This window comes from Mesoplodon densirostris, chromosome 6, assembly GCF_025265405.1.
Source record: "Mesoplodon densirostris isolate mMesDen1 chromosome 6, mMesDen1 primary haplotype, whole genome shotgun sequence".
In the NCBI taxonomy this organism is placed as follows: Eukaryota; Metazoa; Chordata; class Mammalia; order Artiodactyla; family Ziphiidae; genus Mesoplodon; species Mesoplodon densirostris.
Genome location: NC_082666.1, coordinates 76,796,468 through 76,823,847, shown reverse-complemented (window position 1 = coordinate 76,823,847; position 27,380 = coordinate 76,796,468). Strand labels below are relative to the sequence as shown.

The window sequence follows — 27,380 nt, the reverse complement described above, 5'->3', positions numbered from 1 at the left end:
TGTGTTTGCTTAAAAATAAATAAGATCCATGATCTGTTGTGGTATACATATACAATGGAATATTACTCAGCCATAAAAAAGAATGAAATAATACCATTTGCAGCTACATGGATGGACCCAGAGATTATCACACTAAATGAAGTAAGTCAGACAGAGAAAGACAAACATCATATGATACCACTTATATGTAGAATCTAAAAATGATACAAATGAACTTATTTACAAACTTGAAACAGATACACAGACATAGAAAATAAACTTATGGTTACCAAAGGGAAAAGGGGAGGGAGGGATAAATTAAGAATTTGGGACTAACAGATACACACAACTATATATAAAACAGATAAAGGTTCTACTGAACAGCACAGGGAACTATATTCAATATCTTGTAGTAACCTATAATGGAAAGGAATCTGAAAAAGTGTTTGTGTGTGTGTGTGTGTGTGTGTGTGTGTGTGTGTTTAATGAATCACTTTGCTATATACCTGAAACATTGTAAATCAACTATACTTCAATTAAAAAAAAAATCCATGATCTGTAAACTCAAGAACAGACTGTAGCAGATATGACATGTGTAGTACTCACCTTCTGTAGGGTCACCGTGTACTGTTCCCATATCAACTCCTCCATGCCTGGGGCCTGTTTTAGAACAATCAAAACCAATTTGATTAAAACCACAAACATTTCAATGTTAGAAATAAAACTATAATTCAAAATGTCTCCATAGAAAGGCCAGCTCACACATTCTATACACCAAAGAGTGGATATTTTTTAGGAACATTATACTATCTACTATATTTTCAAATATACTCTCCTTGAATGAAATGGCAAACTTAACAATACTAGAAAATTAGTGAAATACATAGGGAGAGATGGACCCTAAAAAGAATGAAATATTAGGGACTTCTCTGGCAGTCCAGAGGTTAAGACTCTGTGCATCAAATGCAGGGGCCGCGGGTTCGATCCCTCCTCAGGGAACTAAGATCCCACATGCCGCGCAGCACGGCCAAAAAGAAAAGAAAAAAGAACGACTGGAATATTAAGTGTTAAGCTTTTCTATTATCACCACTCCAAAACACTGTCATGATAAAAGCCCTTATCTAGAGTTGCAAACAGATATATTTTCATTCTTAAAAAAAAAAAAATCTCCCTTCCTCCAGTGAAAGGTGACCTCCTAGGCAAGTTTCATGCATTTTTGTTGGGGGGGGGGGCGGGCGGGGGGAGGCCCACGCTGTGCAGCTTGCGGGATCTCAGTTCCCTGACCGGGGAATGAACCCGGGGCCATGCCAGTGAAAGCGCTGAGTCCTAACCACTGCACCACCAGGGAACTCAAGTTTTATGGATTTTTATGTCTAAAGGAATCCTTGGCCTTATCACAGAGACTGCCAAATTGTGTAATCTGTGGGACCCCCTTGGCCTTTTCTCCACCAGTATTGTGGGTGTGAAAGATGATGATGCCAGCCTAAAGACCACTGGGCTTCAGTTTCTGACAATATTCTAAAATAGATGTCTAGATAAACCTGAAAACAGTGGATATCATTCAATAATAATAATAATAATAATCCATTAAATGCAGGCTGCCTTTGAGGGGAAATCCTTAAAGGCAAGAAATGCCAAGAAAGCTCAAAGCCAGAGAAATAAGGCAGCACTGAAGCAGGCATTTCAACAGGAGGCCAGGAAAAGAGAGAAACTGTAGTATCCAAACAGGGTGGAGATCAGATCAGAGTGAATGTATTAGGGGCAAAAACACTACCAGGCAATGGAGACAGTAGGGACAGTCGCCTACCTTATTCTTGGCTCTGGGTAGAATGGAAATAACTAAAAATATCTCCATAGAGAATCCCTGTATCAATAACCTGTACTCACTCAGGTTTGAGACTGAAATTCATATTACAGATGTGACCACACCCTCCCCCCTCCAAAACCCTCACACTCAAAGTGGTACTGCATTGGTAGCACCATCCAGGTACATGGAGGAGAATGAAATTCTCCCCCAGAAACACATTAAAACACAGGCTTCAGAGAATCCCTCAGATAAGCATTTGAGGAACATGAGTTCACAATTTAAACACACACACAAAGCAAGTGAGTTAAAAGAAACAAAAAACTGCAGAATCAAAGACTATAAATATTGGAAATATAACCACAGACCGAAAAAAGGATGTATAATGTTTCATGGAAATATAACCATAGACCAAATAAAGGATGTGTAATGTTTCATATGTTTGTTTATTATAAGAAGTTAAACGGGGAAATTAAAAGTATAATGAAAGTACAAAAGAACATCAAAAATAACCAAGCCGGGCTTCCCTGGTGGCGCACAGTGGTTAAGAATCCGCCTGCCAATACAGGGGACACGGGTTCCAGCCCTGGTACGGGAAGATCCCACATGCCATGGAGCAACTAAGCCCGTGTGCCACAACTACTGAAGCCCGCGCGCCTAGTGCCCGTGCTCCACAAGAGAAGCCACCACAATGAGAAGCCCGCACACCACAACGAAGAGTAGCCCCTGCTTGCTGCAACTAGAGAAAGTCTGCGAGCAGCAATGAAGACCCAACACAGCCATAAATAAATAAATAAATTTATTTTTTTTAAATGACCAAGCAAATCTAAAGAAAAAATTTTAGAAATAAAAAAATATGATAAAATTAACACATTTTTGACGGGAGACATATTATGGCCACAGGAGTTAGTTTCTGCAAAAATCCCCCAGTCAATTATGTATTAAATTAAAAAAATGGATTAAACCACATATGACACATGGTTGAAGTCAATAATGAATTAGAAGAAAGATGTGAAGAAATTACCCAGAATACAGCACAAAACATTAAAAAAGTGGGACACATGAAAGAAATTAAGAGTGAGAAAGTCTTACAATGTGTCTAAGATTTCCTGAAGGAGATGATAAGAGGGTGTGAGAGAGATGCAATACTCAAAGTCACAACAGCTCTTCAGGACTTGATGATTTTTCAGGTTCAAGAAGGCTTCTATATCACAAGCAGGGTAAATTCAAAAAGAAAGAAAACCACTTTGAAATTCATGGTAATCTTACTGTAGAAAAAGATACAGAGATGAGAGCATACAGGTAGAAGAGGCTACAAAAGAGCAAACAGAATAAGAGCCGACTTTGAAACAGCAATCATGAAAGGCTGAACTCGGTAGAACAGTATCTTTAAAACAGTATCTGTTGATTTAGGGGGCAGGAAGACTTTTTTTAAAAAAACAAAAATTGGGGGCTTCTCTGGTGGCGCAGTGGTTGAGAGTCCGCCTGCCGATGCAGGGGACGCGAGTTCGTGCCCCGGTCCTGGAAGATCCCACATGCCGCGGAGCGGCTGGGCCCGTGAGCCATGGCCGCTGAGCCTGCGCGTCCTGAGCATGTGCTCCACAACGGGAGAGGCCACAGCAGTGAGAGGCCCACGTACCGCAAAAAAAAAAAAAAAAAAAAAAAAATTGGGAAAGGTTATTACAAGCAATAAATGAACTTCCAAAGGATAAATTTAAGAAGGGAATAATCCCAGAAGGAAGACCTAAGACACAAGAAGGAATGTAAGCCTGGACATATATTGGCTGTATTCAACTAATCAATATAATAATGTATGGTTTGTGAGAGTTAAACAAATAAGACAGAAGTAGAACACTGGGCAACATAGCATGTAAATCCAGAAGACTTTAACATGATTTAATTATTCTAAATATTTTATTCAAGAGTAGAGTAAAACTGTAGACTAATTTTGAATTTCACTGAGTAAAATCCACATGTTAAATTTTCTGGCATATATAATTTCCAAGATAGCAGAGAGGAAAATAAAATGAAAACAAAGCAAAACAAAAGTCAATCCAAAAGAAGGCAGAAGAGACAAAATGGGAAATTTAGAAAAAGCAGGGCAAATACAAAACAAACTGTGACTGCAGAAATGAATATAGAAGAATATAGAAGAGTAATCACAATAAATATAAAGATAGATGGTCAAGATGGATTAAAAACAAGTAGATCCAGTTACATGTTTCTTTTAATAGAGAATATCTAAAACATAAGGACACAAAGGAAAGGAATCTAATTATATGAATAAAAAGCCTTGCTGTACTTATTATATACAAATAATTTAAGAAAAACTATCTAGTTCCTTTACATTAAAATTTTTTAAAAATCAACTGTGCCATTCTGCTCTGCTACTAATGACAGAGAAAAGAATCAAAACATGTCCAGATAATGTGCTCCTGTTTTACCCAGTTAACAAACCCTTAGGCTTGGGGGGGAAAGACATTTAGCACAAAAGGCAATTCTAACAACTGATATAGTGGAGCAGATAATTTATCCTTTGATAGAACGGGATTAGGAAAAGGCAATTTTGTTTGTATGTAGAGAAGAAAGATGAGCCAGCCACTCTTGAGTAGCTATAACTGATTACTCAAATTGAGAGGAATTTATAGTCTTTTAGTTCCCTCCTCCCTCTATGTACTCACTTTAGGGACATTTCCCTGGTTAATACCATCTGGTTCCAAGAACTCTCAGGGAGAGATTTAAAAATAGAATTCAGGGCTCCCCTGGTGGTGCAGTGATTGAGAGTCCGCCTGCCCATGCAGGGGACACGGGTTCGTGCCCCAGTCCGGGAAGATCCCACGTGCCGCGGAGCGGCTGGGCCCGTGAGCCATGGCCGCTGAGCCTGCGCGTCCGGAGCCTGTGCTCCGCAACGGGAGAGGCCACAGCAGTGAGAGGCCCGCGTACCGCAAAAAAAAAAAAAAAAAAAAAAAAGAATTCAAATCACCGCTAGGGTTAAAAAGAATTTTAAAAATGGTACCTGGAAAAGCTGAGAACTAGGATCTGTGCTACCAGCACGCATGGGACTGGGTGCTGTGGGTGGGGGGATGGCGGGAGCATCAGCATCCAAAAAGAGGTGATGTTTAGGTTAAATGAAGGCACATCAACACAATGAAATATGTAAACATTCAAAAAAGGTCATTGTCTAAATTATGTAAATCTCCCCAATTATTTAAGTTTGTTCACCAGGACCACTGTCTTTCAATTAAAAAAAAAAAAGAAAGTGGATTTTCAGGTGAGCTTTTTTATATCTCACTCCCTCACATTTGTCCCATATCTCCTAGAACAGTGTTTGGCACACAGAGTAGGCACTCAAAAAGGTTTTCTTTTCAATAAACTAACAGATGGATACACTATTCATTCATCACCCAATTAGTATGATGAAGGCACTGATTGCTACTACTTACAAGTTTTCTTAAAGGAAATTTCTATTACATTCAGTGGCCCTCTGCTTCTTTCATAGCACACCTGAGGTGGTTAGCTGGAAGCTCAGGTGTCTGTGGTCTGGTGTCCAGAGAGGAATAGTTTAAAGCCATTCCTCTCTGGAATTTTGTGGTCTATGTCTATAACAGCATTTCCCAATTTGTACCAGTATAACACAACTTTTCGATGATTTTAATAAAGTTTTCTAACTTTTTTTTTTTTTTTTTTTTTTTTTTTAAAGAGGGACTTCCCTGGTGGTGCAGTGGTTGAGAGCCCGCCTGCCGATGCAGGGGACACGGGTTCGTGCCCCGGTCTGGGAAGATCCCACATGCCGCGGAGCGGCTGGGCCCATGAGCCGTGGCTGCTGAGCCTGCGCGTCCGGAGCCTGCACTCCACAACGGGAGAGGCCACAACAGTGAGAGGCCGGCGTACCGCAAAAAAAAAAAAAGAATCCTCCTGCCAATGCAGGGGACACAGGTTCAATCCCTGGTCAGGGAAGATCCCACATACTATGGAGCAACTAAGCCCAGAGCCCATGAGCCTCAACTACTGAGCCCGCGCGCCTAGAACCCATGCTCCGCAACAAGAGAAGCCACCACAATGAGACGCCCACGCACCGCAACAAAGAGTGGCTCCCGCTCACCGTAACTAGAGAAAGCCCACATGAAGACCCAACTCAGCCAAAAAATATATATATATACACAAATAGGGCTTCCCTGGTAGTGCAGTGGTTGGGAGTCCGCCTGCCAATGCAGGGGTCGAGGGTTCGGGCCCTGGTCGGGGAGGATCCTGCGTGCTGCAGAGCAGCTGGGCCCAGGCGCCACGGCTGCTGAGGCCCACACGCCTGGAGCCCTTGCTCCGCCGCAAGAGAGGCCACCGCAATGAGGAGCCTGCGCACCACAACGGGGAGTGGCCCCCGCTCTCCACAACTAGAGAAGGACCACGCGCAGCCTCGAGGACCCAACACAGCCAAAAAAAAATAAATAAAATAAATAAATTTATTTTTTTAAATTGTGACTTAAAAAATACATAAATAAATAAATTTAAAACAACAAAAAAGGAATTTTTTCTTAAAAGGAAATAGTAAGCAGAAACCCAGCTGATCAGAACTGATCATCTCTTGCCATTTCCAGAGAATACCTCTTAACTTCTTGGCATCTTTGGTTTTCAAAGTGGCTTTTGTACAACCAATCCACTATCACCCGGAAGTGACCTTACTAGCATGTATGTTTTCCAAGTTTCTACTCTGCTCTTTACTATACCTTAAAGCTGACAAATTTCAACAAAGTGAACTACTCTGTAAGTTATGGTAAATAAATACAGTTGCCAACTCCTCTTTGAATATAGCTATACTCCCGTATATTAAGAAAAACAGCGCACAGTACCCTACCCCAAAAATGTATTTAAAAGTCATCAGAAAAGAGCCAGTACCATGACAACGACCCCTAGGATTGGGCAGTGCTATAGGGTGGAGGGGAGCACAATGTCCAAAAAGAGAGTGATATTTAGGTTAAATGAATCAACACAATGAAATACATAGGCACTGAAATAATCATTTAATTTCTGTCCATTTTAAAAGTTTTTTCTTTATGATGCCCGTGTTTTCAATTAGAAAGAGAGAATTCGTTGTTTTTTTTTTTTTTTTGCGGTACGCCGGCCTCTCACTGTTGTGGCCTCTCCCATTGCGGAACACAGGCTCCGGATGCGCAGGCTCAGCGGCCATGGCTCACGGGCCCAGCCGCTCCGCGGCATGTGGGATCTTCCCGGATCGGGGCACGAACCCGTGTCCCCTGCATCGGCAGGCGGGCCCCCAACCACTGCGCCACCAGGGAAGCCCCTGATATATTTATTTTTATAAGCATACAGGGAAAAGACTGGAAGAGTAAATACCAAAAAATATTAAATCTCCCCAGGAGTTGTGGTATGGCAGCGAGTATTTTTATGAGTACCTTGCTTTTAGAATATATGTCAAAAATAAAAACAGCAAACTCTCCATTAAAAGTTTTGGATTAAAATTTTTTTATCATTTCACAAAATAAGTGCATTACTACAAAATTTATTTTTAAAATGTTGTCCAAGCACCTGGCTTTTGAAATTCACTGTTCTTCCTTAATAAGATTATACTGTCTTTAAGCATTCCTGTGCTGCCTGCAGTAGTATTTTAAATTCAATTTGGCAGAGAAAGGATGAATCCCTTACCACTACCATGCCAACAGGACTGAATCAAATTTTTAATCAATCAGACCTTACCAGGTGCCAAAGACTTCACCAACTTGTCATGAAACTGCTCAGATTATAAGTGACTTCTCCTTACCTAGGGTTAATGGGTTGGGACACAAACCACTGACTACTTAAATATAATATTAAAAGAATATATTAAGTGATAAATTTTAAATCTTAATTTTAAAGGTGAGGAAATTAGAGTAAAATAAATTTTAATAGTGCCTTTGAGAATTAAAAGTACACCATGCTGTATTTAGCCCACAAAGCTGTGACTTTTTACAAAGTCTCAGAGAAAACCCTTTATTCGTTCATTCATTCATTCACTCACTTATTCACTCACTCACTCACTCAAAAATATTTACTGAGCATCCATTATGTGCCAAGCATGTGGTTTCTGGCACCTGGATTACACTGGTAAAAAAAAACAGCCAAAGCCCATGTAGAGCTTACCAACCACAGGTGTGCCCCGAAAAGCCAGTCACTGAAAGTCTGCCTCAACTATATACTATCTTTCCAGAAACACAGACACCCCACACAATCACACATATTCCCCAGAAAATCAGCTCCGGGTACACGGCCGGGGACGGCCTACTGGCGTGCAGCAACTCAGCTGAGAGCTGAGATCAGGCCTTTCGAACTTGGCCAACGGGCTTGGGCCCCACCCAACCTGTGCTGGGCTGTGCGGAGATCAGAGAATTGCTGTCAATATTTAGACTGCATGAATGCCAGCAGGAAGCTGCTTAGCCTTTGGAGAGCTTTCCAAGCACACATATATCAGAGTAAAGGTACGCGTATTCACAACGCAGTGATTCCTCTCCTGCGCAGAGGCCCGAGAACAATGTGCCAGTATGTGCACATAGATCCACACAGAGAGTATTCACAGCAGCAATGTTTTAACAGCCCAAACCTGGAGACAACCCAAACGATCTCTCAAGAGCAAAACTGACAAATAAATTGTGACATACTATTAAAATGCAATGTTATACTGCAATGAAAATAAACTAGAGCCACACATCCACAACACAGATGCATCTCAAACATAATATGGAGTGAAAAACATCCCAGAAGAATTTATAGAGCATGCTATCAGTTTTATATAATTCAAAGAGCAAACACTGTTTCATAAAAATGTGAATATTCTTAATATATTCTTGTACACTTAAGAATGACTAAAACGATAAGTTTTATGTTATGCGTTTTCTATGACAATGGAAAAAAAATCAAACAAAACCAATCTTTTGTTTAGAAATGTTTGTGTGTATGTATGTGTACGTGACCTGGGATGAGGCAGAGGAGTGAGAAGGGACCTTGGGTCCATTTTGGTGAGGGTCCATGGGTATGTGTGATGGGCTCATGGGTATATTTTATAATTATGCTTTATGATTTAGACACATAATTCTCTGATATGTACCAAACATTTTGTAAGTTAAAAAACAGAGGGGAAAGGGGGGCGGGTTCATGAGTGAACAAAGGGTACTCAATGATTCCTGGCCCAAGGACCTCATACCAAATATTTGTTAATGCAGTACAGACTTTGCAAAGCCAAAGAGCAGAAGAAAGTGTGACCATTTGCACTGGAGGAGGGCAGGGTGGGGATCGTAGCAGTCATTTGAGAGGTGCGTAAAGGCAGGCGAGGTGGAGGAGAGGCTAGCTCTGAGGGAGCAGCAGGCTGCAGAAGATGCCAAGTCTCCTTTTCACCCCAAGAGTCAACATTCCAGCAGCAGGAGGACCTCCGCTTCCCCTCATCACTTTCACTTTTCCTGTAAGTAGTGTGAATAATCACCCCCACAAAACTGTAATGACTCATTCCTAGACAACACAGGATGATAAAAGGGGGCCAATTTTTGTTTTGTTTTTTTTTTTTTTACCATAAATAAAACACTGTGTTAGCAGTAAGGTATTTACATGCAGAATGAGAAAGGGACAAAGATAAACAGTTATTCGATCTTTTAAAAAATATTCTCTAGTTGTTATAAAGTTTCTTTCCTTTGAAAAATCTTGGCCAAACAGGTAAATCCCATATTTTACATAAAGAATATGGAAACGTGTTAAAAACCAACCAGAAGGCAAACACCAAAAGTCTTCACTGCCCCAACAGGAAATCTTTAAGCTTTTTAAAGTCTACAAATTGTTGCTTCCCAGTGATGGAGGGTCAGAGCCAAAGCTAAAGGTTAATCAATATCTGCCCAGAAGGGACATGGTTGATAAAAATCCCACCCACCATAAAAGTAAACACTTATACATGTTATAGTGCTACAGATGTTCAAACTATAAAAGGGAAAAAAGAACAAGGGAAAAACTTTTTTTCTATCATTTAGAATCTGAGATATAAGGATATTTTTTAAAAAGAATAAGAATATACATTTCTGCAGGATAAGGAAGCAAAAAGTTTTTTCCCCAAACAAGAAATTACAATTACCCAAATACAAACGAACATCTAATAGGCAAACTATTGAGTTATCCCCAGGAAGCAACACCGTGCGTGCTTGCAGATTCCCAACACATGGAAAACAGCAGCCTTTGATTCAGAAACCCCATAAGAGGCTATCAGTTTTGCATACGTCTGCTAAAAATAATACAAGTATTTTAAAAACCCACCAATGACTACAATCTGAATCTCACAATTAGTTACTGAAAGCTGCCAGAAGCACAAATAAATCAAAGGAAAAAGGAACCACTGTGAGAAGGCTCCCCCCCCCACCAACTTCCCACAAAAGAAAGGTCTGGAAAGAAAAGGGGGAGAGCTTATAGAGGGACTCACATGGACTTTCAATCTCCCCAACTTTTTAACAGCCTGGATCCACATCCTCTGGAGGACCTGAGTGGTCTTCATGGCCTCTGGAGGTTAAGCAACCAGACCACTGCCTACATCCCAGGCTGCTCACCCATTGCCATCACTCCACGTGGTTACATAAGGCAGATACAATAGTGGCCCACATTCCCAGCAAATCCTGTTGTCATCTCTCAGTGACACATCCATACAGCAGGGACGCCAAACGCTTTGAAAAGCACCACTTGTGAGGAGAAAAGAAAGCAGTCTGGATTTGCACCGCTCTTTTGGCTTTCTTTTCCTCCCTCTCTCCTGTGCCAGGGAACCAGAGAACTGGAGTAAATATTCCTTTTAGACATGTAGAAGGATTCAATATCCAAGTAGAAATTATTAAGTAAGTAGGGCATTCTAGAGACACGTAGAGAAGTTTTATTTACATAGATGTTCACACACACACACGAAAAGCATAAGCTGGCTGAACAGCTACTGGTAATGTTTCAGAAGAATGGAATTGCTACTGTTGCCTAGAAAAGGAAAAGGCATGAAGATAAGAAGTTGCTCATCCTTGGAGATACGTAAATCTGTACTTGGGCTGTTGGTGCAGCTCAGAGCCACGGCAGGGATAGAATGCTCACTAAGCAGAGCTTCCTCCTCTCTCTCCCCTTTCTGTAAATTTTGAAGATAAAAGAATAACAAAGAGCCCTGCTATCCATTTCTCTCTTTGTCTTTACCACTTGTGGGGGTGGGGTGGAAAAGCACATTTTGGGTTTCTGAACAGCTAAGAAAGACTGTATGGGATACCGGGGGTTTGAAAGTTGGGCTTGGGATTTTGGAAGCATGGTCTCAGGGAGCTGGTGGTCCTTCTCACTACTACAGTGTATATGATACCAATGGGCCAGAGGGAGTGAGAGTGAGCCCTTTGACTTATTTAAGATTGAGATGTGAAATAAGTGTGGACCATGAGATGCAGACCACATAGGAAGCAACTTGAAGCAGAGGCAAGGACGTGAGTTTTAAAGGCAGACGATCTGGGGGCAATCTGTTCCGTCACTTAGCTGTGGGCCTGGGATAATCTGTCTCCTTCACAAAATGGGGATAACACACTTACACCTTGGAGGGCGAATATCAGCCTGGAATGAGGCAACCTTTCCCTACAAAGTGCACTGCTGAACGGGCACTCGAAAATGTTCACGTCCTTCCCTTGGACTCTACGAGAGTAAGTCCTTCAGCAGTGTTGGGACAGCAAAATAGGATAGGAAATGAATGAAAGTTTGTTTCAAATCTTGCACTGAGGAGGGCAGGGAGGACAAAGGAGTCCTACTGAAGCAGGAGCCTTAGAAGCTGAGGGGATGCCCAGGACTCGACCCCAGCGGACCAGCCAGGACCAGCCCAGGGCCCCAGGCGCAGATGAGCAAGGACGGAGGGCACAAAGCAGCTCACTCCTTTACTGTGACTGTCCTTAGGTAAACACTCCTGCTTCCCTGATGAGGAAATAAACACTCCTTTCCCTTAAATTTATGCATATTGCCCAGAAGTCATAGGCATCCTACAAGTTAAGAATTCCAGATTCTTCTTCAATGATTTCCAAAAGTCACAGTTTCTGCCATTACTCACTCTTTTTTAAAAATTGTGCTAAAAAAACCTGCATAACAGGGCTTCCCTGGTGGCGCAGTGGTTGAGAGTCCGCCTGCCCATGCAGGGGACACGGGTTCGTGCCCCAGTCCGGGAAGATCCCACATGCTGCGGAGCGGCTGGGCCCGTGAGTCATGGCCGCTGAGCCTGCGCGTCCGGAGCCTGTGCTCCGCAACGGGAGAGGCCACGGCAGTGAGAGGCCCGCGTACCGCAAAAAAAAAAAACCCTGCATAACATAAAATGTATCATCTTAACCATTTCTAAGTGTTCAGTTCAGTAGTGTTGGGTCCGTTCACGTTGTTGTGAATCTCCAGAACTTTTTTGTTGCCAATCTCCAGAACTTTTTCATCTGGCAAAATAAACTCTATACCCATCGAACAACTCCTCATTCCTTCTCCTCTCAGCCCCTGGCAACCACTATTCTACTTTCTGTTCCTATGAATTTACTCTGAATATCTCATGTAAGTGAAATCATACAGTATTTGACTTTTTTGGTCTGGTTTAGTTCATTTAGCATAATGCCCTCAAGGTTCATCCTTGTAACATGTGTCAGACTTTCCTTCCTTTTAAAGGCTGAATAATATTCCACAGTATACATATGCCATATTTTATGTATTCATCCACCAATGGACACTTGGGTTCCTCTCACCTCTTGGCTATTGTGAATAATGCTGCTATGAATGGAGGTGTGCACATATACCAATTCTTTACTCATTCATTCAACAAATGTTTACCAAGTACAATAGGCCAGACCTTGAGGATCAAATGAAGATCAAATCATACACAGCGCTGCCTTCAGGAAGTCTGACAGGAGCTAGCACCTGACCTACTTGGCTGAATGGGGAGTGGGGGGTGTTTCCCATGAGCAAGGGACATTGAGATGAGGTTTGTAGAATGAGTACAATTGGGGATGGGGTGGGGTTGTGCAGGACCCAGAGAACAGCACAGGGCAAAGACCCTGAAAAAGAAAGTCAGGAGGGGCCGCTAGTGAAAAGGCCATCAGAACCACTGCAGCCTGTACTGATGAGCAGCTATTCTACCAGTGGCATCAAAAGGACACTCTGTGGTGGACAGCTGCCTCCATGAGAAGATCTCAATAGTTTAGGGATTTACCTTTTCCAAGATCCCTAACTCCCATAGTCACATATTCGAGAAACATCTACTGAGCAACTAGACACCCGCCCTGTGGATAAAAGAAAAATTACCCTACATCATTACCCTCAGGCAGCCATAGTCCAGTGGGGAATTGGGACACGTAAACAGTAATCACAAGTCAATGCAACTACAACAGCAGACGAATATACAAGGCTCATTCATTCAACGAATATTCCCCAAGAACCCAGGACGTGTCAGACACTGCTGTAGATGCTGGGGGGAATACAAGCCAGTGTCCTCCCCTCACAGGGAGGATTTTAACAGAGATAACAGACAAGTAAACATATATTATAATCTCCAGTAGCAGTAAGTGCCATGGGATGTGACATTGGAAAGAATGAATCATAAGAAAACCTGGACCTCTCTCCAAGGAGAGGGAACAGCAGGTGCAAAGGCCATGAGGTGAGAAACAAGCTTATAATCATGAAAGAAAAAAGGCTACATGGGGCTGGAGCAAGGCGACCCCTGAAGTAATGGCAGGTATATACAATGTGAAATTGATGGCATGAATGCATGTTATTAACCGGGATGGGAGGTCTGGGGTGGATGGAAGTGTGCCCCAGTGGCAGGGGAGGCCCTCCTGTGTTCTACGCGAGCTCAGTGCTGAAAGATGACTAACTTGTCAGGGCGGGGGGCGGGGTGGATGACCTTGGGAGGGAACCGCAGGCAGAGCAGGAGGGATAACCTGTAAGGTGTGTGCAAGACACTGAAAGCACTCGGTGTGGCTGGGAAGTAAGCTGTTTAATAACACACATGGGATGCTACGTTCTCAGCACGGACGGATGTGTTAAATAACTTAATTACAGCTTGGGAGTCTTAAAACACACAGCCACCCTGGAAACAGGAGACCAGACGGCTATGGGAACCGGAACGGAAGGAAGCCATTAACACTCAGCAGGCACCTCGCCCATGGCTCTCTGTACAGTTTTTCACTGATGCCCACGACCCTGTGCGTTAGCTACGACTGTCTCCATTCTATGAACAGGAAAGCTGAAGCCGTAATTCACAGTTTACGCTGTCAGATACGGATGTGAGGCTGGAGCCCCACCCCAGATTTGATTCCTTTCCTATGTGTAGAATGTGATGTGTGCTTTGCACACACTAAGCCCTTAATAAATGTTATGTGGACACATCATAAGGAAGGAAATAAAAGGAGAGAGGAAGAAAGCAAGTAAGACAGAAGGAGTACAAAGTGAAATAAATCATCAAGGTTCCCAGGAGGCTCCATACAGCAGATATGAAATCTTGGGAGACCACCACCAGGATAAACTGGGCTAATGGTTTTCTGCACCAGGATTCCTATGGTGTTTTTATGCTGTGTCCAGTATGTCATTTTAGAAGGCATCTCAAGAGAGAGTATAGACAAACAGCCAGCCAGCCTCAGGATGGGTAGGCAAACCATAGCCCACCTACCTCTAGCTGGTAACAGGGCTTTTGTTTCACCCTCCCCCCACCCTTCCCCCAGGAAATTGGTCTCATTTTAATGGCTGTGAATTATTTAGTCAAAATTCTCTTCACCAGACCCAGTTCTGAAACACCTGTCAAATAAGTACACAGGAACCCCTTTTCCCTAGAAAAGGCAAAAAATGAGCTCCACTCTTGCTCTTCCTAAAATGAGTAGTTTTTAAAATTATAAACCAAGTCTTTGGCTTCAAGGCACTTGCCTGTGTCTCTTCAAAGCCAAACCCTTCCTGGTAGCAGTAAACTAGTAAGCAGTGAGTTAAACAACCCCTTAAGTGATTCTTGGTTTACAAAAAAAAAAATCTTTCATAGTTTATTCCGTCAGTTTTTCACGTTCAAATGCGATGACAATGCCACCGCTAGCTCCTTACCCTCCCTTCACAACTCAGGAAGGTGAGCGCTGACAGGGAACAACTAGTGCGCACGGTGTGCTCATAGCACACAACTCACAGTGGACACAGCCTGAGTGTGACCAGGGTTAAAGAAAAAAGCTACACACAGAAGTTGAAAGAGGGATTCTTGATAGCTCAACAGAAGTCACAGGATTAGATTCTAGAGTTACTGTTGATGGGTACCAGAGTATCTACCTAAGGTAAAATTTCAGTGCGTATTTAAGGAAATAATAGAGAACTGGGAGAGGATGACAGTATTCCTAGGGGTGCAATCGGCAGTTTTGAAAGCAGTTGTGCTGAAAGGCACATAGCAATTAACCCAGACTCCCAGGAAGACACTTCCAGCCAAGACTCTGCCCCTCCCAACTGATCCATGACCTTGGGCACCCACTCAATTCCATTGCCACTTGGTGAAAACAAGTATATCATCATCTGTTTCACAGGGTGAAATGAAGCAAACTCCCACAAAAACACTGTAAAATCCAGGCCAGTAAACCTTCAATGGGGAGGTGGGGTTGTCATAAATACCCCTGACAATGGCAGCCACATAACATGGTGGGAATAGCCCTGTAGGCCACTGCACATGCCTGGGTCCAAGTTCATCTCTCACACACTCTACGAGCTCTGTGACCCTGAGCAGTTTACTTGTTGAGGCTCAGTTGCCTCATCTATAAAATGGGCTCAAAATCCCTACCCTATTATAATTATTGTGAGGACTGAATGGAGTAATGCTTGTAAAGAGCCTTGCCCAGGGCTCATCACACAATTACCACTCTTTGTAAAGGTCCCCACCATTAGTTCTGCAGCAGCAATGTAAGGTGACCACTCCCAAGTAAGAAACTGTTTTCTTTCTCCCAGAAGAAATCATACTCTCCCAGAGTATGATTAACTACAATAAGAACACATATGGAAGCCAAGGGAAATGAAAATATATGTCCACACAAACACCTGTACACACATGTTTACAGCAGCACTACTTATCATAGCAAAAAAGTGGAAACCATTCAAATGTCCATCAAATAATAAATGGGTAAACAAAATGTGGTACATGCATATAATCAACTATTATTCAGACTAATAAGGAAAGAAATACCAATACATGCTCCAACAAGGATAAACCTTGAAGACATTATTAAAGAAGCCGGATGCATAATATTTCGGGAAATCACAAAATATTAAGATTTCATTTATGTAAAATGTCCAGAAGAGGCAAATCCATAGAAACCAAATGTAGACTAGTGGTTGCCTAGGAATAGGGGAATACGGGGAGAAATGCGGGGTGACTTGCTAAATGCGTACAGGGTTTCCTTTTTGGGGTGATAAAGATGTTCTAAAATTGATATGGTGTTGGTTGCACAACTCTGTAAATATACTAAAAACCACTGAATTGTACACATTTATTTTGTGAACTATATGTGAACTATATCAATACAGCTTTTTTTTTTTTTAATTTAAAGAATGCATCATGGATTCTGCACTCAGAAAGTGGGGATTCTTTTCTTTCTTTTTTGGCTGTGCCACATGGCTTATGGGATCTCAGTGGCTTATGGGATCTACCAGGGATTGAACCTGGGCCCTCAGCAGTGAGAGGGCGGAGGCCTAACCACTGGACTGCCAGGGAATTCCCAGAAAGCAGGGATTCTAATCCTTGCTCCACCACTTCCATTACTTAACTGCTCCTTGCCTCAGTTTCCCCCATCTGTAAAGCAGGGGTAGTCACAAGACCCACTCCCCTAGACTTGTTGTGAGAATTTAATCAGGTAATTCATGCACAGAACTCAGGGTGGTGCTCCACACACAACCAATGCTCTGCCATTTTCAGCTATTATCATTATCATAATTATTGGACTCATTTTACAGAAAAGAAGACTGAAGTCAGAGAAAAAAAGTAACTTGTTGGAGGTTATACAAGTTAAAGGTGGCAGAGGATAGATTCTAACCCTTTTCAGTGTGGCTACAAAGCCTGTCAACTGAAGTACGTTGCCTCTTTCACTATACAGCAATTGTTCCTTTCAGAACCCACCCATGAGTGATGACTGGTCCCTGGCCTTGAAACCAACCAAGCAACCAACCAACCAAAAAAAAAAAAAAAAAAAGCCATGGTTGTTGGTGCTTGGGCACCAGACCTGCAACGGATCCAATCACTCTGACAACTCAGAACATCTTAAAAAGTATGATGGTCACTTTCAAGCAGTTGGCCTGGGTTCAGTCAATCCAGCTCAGGAACTCTTCCTCAGTGACTTGGTAAGAAGAGTGCAGGAAGGAAATAGGGTCGGACTTTATTTTATTTCATTTCTGGCTCTTTCAATAACCAGTTAGTTATAAGTTCCCTAACGGCTGTGCCCCTGTGAAAACACATTTAAATGAGGGGGCATGACATACACCATTATTAACTGAACGTTACAATGTGCCAGACACTGTGCTAAATGCTTTATGGCTCTTGACCACTGATCCTTCCAAAAACTACAAAATTCCTCCCTTTTTACATATGAAAACATAAAGGCTTGATGATCCACAAAACAAGGAATTAAGAAACTTCAATTAAAATGAAAAACTTCTTCTCTGTGAAAGACAATGTCAAGAGAAAGAAGACAAACCACTGACTGGGAGAAAATATTTGCAAAACACACATCTGTAAAGGACTGTTATCCAAAATATACAAAAGAACTCCTAAAACTCAACAATAAGAAAACAAACTATTGGACTAAAAAATGAGCCAAAGGGGCTTCCCTGGTGGCGCAGTGGTTGAGAGTCCGCCTGCCGATGCAGGGGAATACGGGTTCGTGCCCCGGTCTGGGAGGATCCCACGTGCCGCGGAGCGGCTGGGCCTGTGAGCCATGGCCGCTGAGCCTGCGCGTCCGGAGCCTGTGCTCCGCAATGGGAGAGGCCACAACAGTGAGAGGCCCGTGTACCGCAAAACAAACAAACAAAAAATGAGCCAAAGACTTCAACAGATACCTCACCAAGAAGATATACACATGGCAAATAATCATATGAAAAGATGCTCCACATCGTAAGTCATCGGGGAAATACAAATTTAAGTAACAATGAGATACCACTACATACATATTAGAGTGATCCAAATCTGAACAATGACAACACCAAATGCTGGTGAGGATGTGGACCAACGGGACCTCTCGTTCACTGTTTGTGAGAATGCAAAATGGTACAGCCACTTTGAAAGACAGTTTGGTAGGCTCTTAAAAAAACTAAACATACTCTTTCCATACGATCTAGCAATCATGTTCCTTGGTATTTAACCAAAGGAGATGAAAGTTTATGTTCACACAAAAATCTGCATGTGGTTTTTAGCAGCTTTATTCATAAGTGCCCAAACTTGGAAGCAACCAAGACGTCCCTCAGTAGGTGAATGGATAAATAAACTGTGGCACTTCCAGACAAAGGAAATATTATTCAGTGCTAAAAAGAAATGAGCTATGGAGCCATGAAAAGACATGGAGGAACCTTAACGCATATTACAGTTGGCCTCTGTATCTGCAGTTTCTGCAGATTCAACCAACCATGGATTGAAAATATATTTAAAAAAAAAATTTCAGGAAGTTCCAAAAAGCAAAACTTTGGAGGGGGTGGGAATTAGGAGTTTGGGATTAACATATAAACATGACTATATATAAAATAGATAATCAACAAGGACCTACTCTATAGCACAGGAAACTCTACTCAATATTCTGTAATAACCTATATGGGAAAATAATCTGAAAAAGAATGGATATATGTATGTGTATATATACAACCACTTTGCTGTACACCTGAAACTAACACAACATTGTAAATTAACTATACCCCAATATAAAATAAAAATTAAAAAAAAGAATTTCTTCACAGTGATGCTATATTTCTGTACTTCCAGTATCTTTTCACTAAAGAAAAATAAAATATGAATACTGTAATAAAAAAACAAAACAAAAACTTCAATTTGCCACATGCAAGCAACTATTTACATAGCATTTACATTATATTATTAGATATTATAAGTAATCTAGTGATAACTGAAAGTATACAGGAGGAACTGCCTGGGTTATGTGCAAATACTATGGCATTTTATATAAGGGACTTACTTGAGCATCCCTGAAATTTGGTATCCACCTTGGGTCCTGGAACCCATTTTTATATACATATATATATATATGTTTTTATATATATACATATATGTACATATCCTGAGATATTAAGGGACTTGCACACAACCCCACAGCTAGTAAGTGGATGGTCATGATCTGAATCCAGATCTGCTTAAGTTCAATTTTAGTAAGATATGAGGCAAAAACAAAAACACACCATCAACAGATAATTACATTTAAGACCTCTATGTTCACAGTTTTGCTACACTAAGTTACAAAGTAAAATTATAATTTAACAGGCCCTTCTTATTTGTAATCACAAAGAAGCCATTAATAAGCCAAAAAAGAAGGAGCTAATTTGACAACACAGACACAGCCCTGTCTACTCTATGATTTTAAATCTGACTAAGCCCATAAACTTTAAAATATAGCTTTACTTAAAAAAACAAACATACGTACAAACCACCATCCATGCTGGTACCAAGGTATATAAACTGTTTTGTCAAAAGGCAGGTTAGAAAACCAATTAGTGTGCTCAGCTAAATCCTGCCAGCAGGACTGGCCCTGTATTAAATACCCAAGGTCAACTGTCCCTCCCAGACCCAAGGCACCATCAGAGGATAGCTCACACAGAAAGGAGCAACATGGGGCTTCCCTGGTGGTGCAGTGGTTTAAGCATCCGCCTGCCAATGCAAGGGGACATGGTTTCAAGCCCTGGTCGGGGAAGATCCCACATGCCGCAGAGCAACCAAGCCCGTGTGCCACAACTTCTGAGCCTGCACTCTAGAGCCCATGAGCCACGACTACTGGGCCTGCATGCTACAACTACTGAAGCCTGCGTGCCTAGAGCCCATGCCCTGCAACAAGAGAAGCCACCGCAATAAGAAGCCCGCGCACCACAACAAAGAGTAGCCCCCACTCGCGGCAACTAGAGAAAGCCTGTGTGCAGCAACAAAGACCCAATGCAGCCAAAAATAAATAAACAAAATAAAATTTTTTAAAAAAAAGAGCAACGTGATGCTTCTTCCATATTTCAGTGTGCCTGGTTAATCCCCAGAAAGTTAGGAAGCCTATAGACAGAGTCCTGAGCCTCAAAGACATGCCTTTCCTATGTGAATTGGGGAATAAATGCATGAACATAAAGAACCTCACCTTTAGATACTGTATTGCCAACACCTGAGAGCCTCATAGAAATGCAGAATCTCAAGCCCTTCTTTGGACCCGTGGATAATAATACGCATTTTAACAAGAGCCCCCCTGTGATTAATGTGCACATTAAAGATGGAGAAGCACAGGTCCCCAACAGAACTCTGCACCGTGATGACAGTGGGTTTTTTTAATTTTTATTTATTTATTTTTTATTTTTTTGCTGTACGCGGGCCTCTCACTGTTGTGGCCTCTCCCGCTGCGGAGCACAGGCTCCGTATGCGCAGGCTCAGCGGCCATGGCTCACGGGCCCAGCCGCTCCGCGGCATGTGGGATCCTCCCAGACCGGGGCACGAACCCGCATCCCCTGCACCGGCAGGCGGACTCTCAACCACTGCGCCACCAGGGAAGCCCCGATTACAGTGTTTTTTCTGTAGCTGTGCTGTCCAATATGGTAACCACGAGCCACTTGCAGCTACTGAGCACTTGAAATGTGCCTACTGCAATTAAAGAACTGAATGTCTAACTTAATTTAATTTAAATTAACTGTAAACAGCCACATTTAGTAAATAATTAGCCATATCCCTAGCAATCCTTTAATGCTGTTTCCAATTTTTTGCTACATAACAAATACTATGGCAGGCACTGTTGTGCATGCAGCCACTCCCCCCATAATTTGCAGTATTTCTGAATTAAAGAGCATACTCATTTCTAAGCCTTTTCATGTGTACTGACCTATTACTTTTAAAACAAGTTCTAGCAATTTACAGTGCTGTATCAAGATGAGTCAAATGTCATTTTGAGAACAAAATACTACTTATTTACAGAAGCAGTGCTTGTTTCCATACTTTAAAGATCTTTCTGGTATTCTTTTAAAACTTTTCCTGCAAGAAAAGGAAGAGATTGTGGGGAAAAGAATATTTTGAACTCCTTCTGTAGGCACATTGATAAAACTTAGCAAATGACCCTTTGAAAACACTAATTTAACTAGCTCTCAGTAAGAGACACAATAATTTTCTATTAAATCATTAATCTATGGATGAGATTTAAAAGTTTACAATTTATGGCTTTAACTGCTTAAGTATTTGTTATACATTTTATTATTTTTAATTTTTTAATTGAAGTAGTTGGTCTACAGTGTTGTGTTAATTAATGCTGTACAGCAAAGTGATTCAGTTATACATATATATATACTTTTTAAAATTTACTTTCCCATTATGGCTTATCATAGGCTACTGAATATAAGTTCCCTGTGCTATACAGTCAGACCTTGCTGTTTATCCATTCTATATATAATAGCTTACATCTGCTAACCCCACCCTCTCACTCCATCCCTCCCTCAACCCCCTCATCCTGTGCAACCACCCGTCTGTTCTTTATGTCTGTGATTCTGTTTCTGTTTCATAGATAGGTTCATTTGTGTCATATTTTAGATTCTGCATGTAAGTGATATCATAGGGTATTTGTCTTTCTCTTTCTGACTGACTTCACTTAGTATGATAATCTCTAGTTGCATCCATGTTGCTGCAAATGGCATTTGTTCTTTTTATGGCTGAGTAGTATTCTACTGTACATATGTACCACATCTTCTTTATCCATTCATCTGTCCATGGACGTTTCGGTTGTTTCCATGTCTTGGCTATTGTGAATAGTGCTGCTATGAACGTAGGGGTGAATGTAGCTTTTTGAATTATAGTTTTGTCTGGATATATGCCCAGGAGTGGGATTGCTGGATCATACGGTATTTCTATATATTTTTAGTTTTCTGAGGAACCTCCATACTGTTTTCCACGATGGCTGCACCAACCTACATTCCCACCAACAGTGTAGGAGGGTTCCCTTTCTCCACACCCTCTCCAGCATCTGCTATTTGTAGACATTTTAATGATGGCCATTCTGACTATTGTGAGGTGATACCTCATTGTAGTTTTGATTTGCATTTCTCTAATAATTAGCGATGTTGAGAATCTTTTCATGTGCCTATTGACCTTCTGTATTTCTTCTTTGGAGAAATGTCTATTTAGGTCTTCTGCCATTTTTTGATTGGGTTTTTTGTCGTTGTTGTTGAGTTGTATATTTGTTGTACATTTTAAATATCATAAACTTCACAATGGAATGTGTACTTGCATGGTACATTCAGAATAATGAGTGTGCACTGTATCTCAGGGAATCAACGGAGGAAAACAAAGACCCACTTGGTTATTCAAGAATACACTCCATTCAGGGGAGGGGACAGCAAAGACTAGAGACAGGAAGGGGAAAGGTGAGGTTTCCTACATCCAGCTCCCACACCAATGAAAGGTGGGAGCCCAAGCCAAGCTATTAAAAATAATGAAAATGCATATCAGCAAGCTTTACTAATGATTTTGACTTAATAAGAAAACAGAGTAGATGAAATTGAAGCAAGTTGTACCTAATAGTTAGGCTTCTAATTTTTTTTTCTCATGACAAAATTGAAAGAAAAAGTTCAGATGTTTGAAACAGCCTTATTGCTAAACTTAGAAAGAGACCACATTCTTTGATCTAGTATCTTGTATGGCATTATTATATAAACTGAGTTAAATGGACAGTCCATAAAAAAATATGTACCCTCCTGTCCCCACTCTTTGCCACTGTTTTCCTTTATTGGTGACATGGGAAATTTCAGATATAGGTCAATATTATTTTTTAAATTCTGAATTAAACAATGTTGAGCTCCTCTCAAAAAACCTGTCTATGCCTAGTAACATAAATGGTTGGCAGAAATTGTATGTGATCTTAAAGCATAAAAAGGCACCCAACATTTCCCTTTTGTGGAATTTGTGGTTATTAGGAAATCAGCAAAGGCCACTGCATAGTAACAGACATATAACCCACTAGGTGGCGCAATGATGCAGAAATAAAAAAATGCTGTTTCCTTTCAAATTTAAAACTTCAGAACGTAATTCAGGGAGATTAGAAACAAACTTTAAAACTTACAATAAAACCCCACCATTATAGCTTTTATAAGAGGTAAGGTACATTTGCAACTCAAGGGAGAAAACTAAAAGAGGAAAATTACACTTTTATTTGTCATTCATTAATATTTTTAAAAAACCACTACAGCATACATATTACGATCAATTAACATCCTATGAGGTTTTGGCCCTGCTCTGGTTGTGGGATAGTCAAAGCAATTTAAACCTTCTGGAAGGTAGAAGACAGCACTTTCTAACTGTTAATCGCAGGACCTAATTGGTATGGTGGAACATATTCCAGGAGAAAAAGTTACAGGATTTGGAGTTTCATGTAGAAGGTGGAGTCCATTCACTGGTTCATTCAATAAATATTTACTAAACACCTTTTTCATGCCAGGCTTTGTCTGAGCACTAGAGATTAAACAGTGAGGAAAACAAATAAGGTCCTGCCTTCATGGAGCTTACAGGCTAATGGGGGCCCAGCTGTAAATCAAGGAGCCTGTCAGCAACTGTAGAACTAAAACTGTGACACACGTGCTTTAAAGGGCAAGTACAGAAAGGTCTAGAATAGGAAGAACTGGCCTCTCCAGGGACACCAGGGAAGGCTTTCCTTCTTAGTGACACCGTGGAAATAGGGAATGCAACCCACTGAAGGAGGACAAGACGAGAGACCACCACCACGGCTGAGGCACAAAGAGGGAGGCAGATGGGGGAGCCTGGGTCTCAGGAAGGATCTTGGTCTCATCTATGAGTAAAGTAAGTATAAGTCTGAGGCAGATCAATGGCACAGGTGGATTTGCAGTTTTATATATTTGGGTCCAAATTCCTCATTTTACTGAGAAGCAGGGAAGAAATCTAAGCCTAGGTCGATAGCCCCAGTAGATTACTGGGTACAAGAGGTGGGAAGAAGGAAGTAAGGGAGAGGTGCACTGAATTCCCCGGGCAGTAACGGCTTTCTCAGGGCAGCTGAACCCCAGGGCCCACCCAAGGGTTTAAGCCCCAGTCAAGATCCCCTTATACTGTGAGGAAAGAATAAAGCAAACCATAATTTCTAAGCCACATTCCAAAGCCACCTCTGCAAGTACATCATTTAGGAGTGGGCAAGAAACTGCTATCAGGGCAGGAAACAGGAATGTTTAAAAGGCATTCTGAGAAATGGATGCAGACACCAGAATAAGCCAAAGGACCAAAGGAACAAACTGCACCATCAAGAGTGCTCATCAGGGGGAATTCCCTGGAGGTCCAGTGGTTATTAAGACTCAGTGCTTTCACTGCTGAGGTCCCAGGTTTCAATCCCTGGTCAGGGAACTAAGATCTCACAAGACCCGAGACACGGCCAAAAAAAAAGAGTGCTCGTCTGAAGAAAGGCAACAACCAAAACCTGTCTATTGAAAGAAAATTCAGGTAAGGACTTCTACTGCATTTGCCAGGAAGACTCAGGCTTCTGCTTCCCTGGAGGGCTGGGGCCAGGGTCCAGACAACAACACAACACGCTGAGCTCTCTCCAGCTGTTCTAGTTTGTCAGTAGATGAGCTCCCGGTTTGTCATTAAGCAGCTGTAAAACCTCTAAGTTCGCTGAACATCTCAGGTGTTAATACCCACCTCACAGGGTTCTTGAGAAGATCAAGTGGAATTTTATGTGGAAGTTTTGTTTTGTTTTGTTTTTTTGCGGTACGCGGGCCTCTCACTGTTGTGGCCTCTCCCGTTGCGGAGCACAGGCTCCAGACGCGCAGGCTCAGCGGCCATGGCTCACGGGCCCAGCCACTCCGCGGCATGTGGGATCTTCCCGGACCGGGGCACGAACCCGTGTCCCCTGCATCGGCAGGCGGACTTTCAACCACTGCGCCACCAGGGAAGTCCTATGTGGAAGTTTTTACAAACCAGAAGGTTTCACACAAATGAGGGGTACCTCCTATATTAAATAAATCTCACTCTAAAAAGAGGCAGTATGGTATACATTTAATAAAAGATTTTGCAAATAGATTGCATTTAGTCATTCAGCATTTAAGTATCTACTATGACTCAGGCTTTGAAAACAAAGGCCTATCGAAGTAGAACACAGTCCCCGCTCTCAAAGGTTGCCTTTTTTAGGATATAGAAAGGCCTGGAATGGTCTAGAGAACAATGGCAGTGAATGTGTACTGAACTGGGGTATCAGTCACTGATCTATCAGCCTCAAGCCTTTCCAAATCCCCTGAGTTGGAAAAACAACATTAATTCCTCTTCTGCGTTACATTTCTTCACAACTTTGACCATGATGGTGGTTTATCATATCTTTGAAGTTTTCCCCAGACAGTAAAGGATGAATTGTTTGGAAATGAAATAGCCAACAGCTTAGAAATACGACAAACATAATCTGTTCCAAAGCTGGAAATCCAGAGCATAAATAAGAACATCCAAAACACAGACAAATGTTTTACCGTAGAGGGACATCTCAGTTTTATGGCCTTTCAACATCCTAAAACCAAAATGAGCCTGGACATATACTTTCTCCACACTTTCTTGTATTTAACTTACTGCTTAACCAGAGGAAGTCTACACTCATAATTTCTCAACTGGGCTATTACCAGTCACCTTCCGAGACTGAAACCAGAAGCAAACCAGCCCTTCAGTGCTAAGATCCACACTCTTCTGCATCTGGCTTTCCCATAGCCAAGGGGGACCTTGGACAAGAGTGTCCTCATAAAGCCAGAACATTTCATAAGTCAGCATCTGACATACCTATACCCAGATGGCAGAAAAACTGCCTAGAAACCAAGCATCCTGCTTCTGGAAGTTCTAAACTAGTGCCCAGCAAACATTTTGTTTAAAGGGCCACATAGTATATATTTTCGGCTTTGCAAGTAGAGGATATTAAATAGATACTTATATAGCAACTTAAAATGTAACCATTAAAAAAGGTAAGAACAATTCTTAGCTACCAGGCAGGAAAAAAACCCAAAAAACCAACCAACCAGGCAGCCGGCTGTAGTGTGCCAACCCCCAGTCCACACTTATGCAAAATTTAATAACTGACTAGTAATAGATGTGCAGGTGTCTGTTCACCAAGCAAGGTACCATGTTTAGCCAGCAAAGTGCTCACAACCAGCACACAGGGAGGTGCACACACTGCTTGATTCCTGCTTTCCTTCATCTTGATTTTCACTTCTATCCTCAATAAGCCTTAGGATTGGTGTTTGCTTCTTTCTTTCTTTTCTTTTTTTAATTAATAAGGCATAAGTTTTTAGTGGGTACATAATACAAAAGTTAGGTCAATTCAAAGTGAACTCGGGACTTCCCTGGCAGTCCAGTGGTAAAGAATCCACCTTCCAGTGCAGGGGACGCAGATCCCATCCTGGTCGGGGACTAAGATCCCATGTGCCGCAGGGGCAGCTAAGCCCACGCACCACAACTACTGAGCTCGAGCGCCTCAAAGAGAGCCCGCATGCCGCAAACTACGGAGCCCACGGGCCCTGAAGCCTGCGCGCCACAACTAGAGAGAGAAAACCCGCACGCCACAACTAGAGAGAAGCACGAACGCTGCAACAAAAGATCCCGCATGCCTCGACAAAGATCCTGCATGCCGCAATTAAGACCCAAGGCAGCCAAAAATTTTTAAAAAAGCAAAACAAAACAAAGTGAAGTACACTTGGTTTTGGTAGCAACTTAACTTCTCTGGTTATATTTTACCTAAACAAAAATCTGAACTTGTTCACAATTTCCAATCACATACCACAGGGGAAACTGGCCTGAGATCAGAATCTTGCTTCAGATAATCCTCCAAGTGGATGATTAACTACAGGTGGGAGATTATCAACACTTTATTGGGCAAGAGTGAGGAAATGTGTTGGACACAGAGAAGTAAAAACCTTTGCTCCCGATCTCAAGCTGGGCTGCCGTCTGTGTTCCCTCACAAAAAGACAATAAGGATGCGGCACCCACAACCCAAGACAAATGCCACTGCAGAAGAAATGTTTTAAGGAGAACGTGAAAACACTACAAGTTTCCATTGCCCACCATGAAGTCTGACTTAGAGTCTGGTCAGAATTCTATATACAGCTTGTGTCAGGCTGAACTTAGAACCAAGAATCAGCATTTCAAATCATGTCAACCTTATTAGACTGTCCATGGAAGCTCATCAAACTCATCAATTCTGAATCCTGGGAGAAGAAAGCCATGCAGTGAGGCAATGAGGAAAAGACAAAAGCACCCTTGATAAGACTCCAGGGGGAACAGGAAAGAAACAAAGTTTATATCTGGAGCCTTTCTAGCTCTTTCTACCCCTTGCTGGTTGCTCTGGCTTTCAATGTCCTCCTACCCCAAAGCGTTCAAAGGTGAACTCCAAACACATAATGTCTGCTC

At 41.9% G+C, this 27,380-nt stretch overlaps 1 protein-coding gene across 7 annotated transcripts in view; it reads right to left on the bottom strand.

Moving 5' to 3' along the window:
• TJP2 (tight junction protein 2) overlaps nt 1-27,380 on the bottom strand; it is a 134,381-nt gene that overhangs the window by 43,507 nt on the left and 63,494 nt on the right. For all 7 annotated transcript variants that reach the window (XM_060102266.1, XM_060102268.1, XM_060102264.1 and 4 more), the window contains one exon: nt 586-639. In XM_060102266.1, coding sequence (XP_059958249.1) covers nt 586-630 — 45 coding nt within the window. In that variant the 5' untranslated portion in view covers nt 631-639. The remainder of the gene's footprint in view (nt 1-585; nt 640-27,380) is intronic.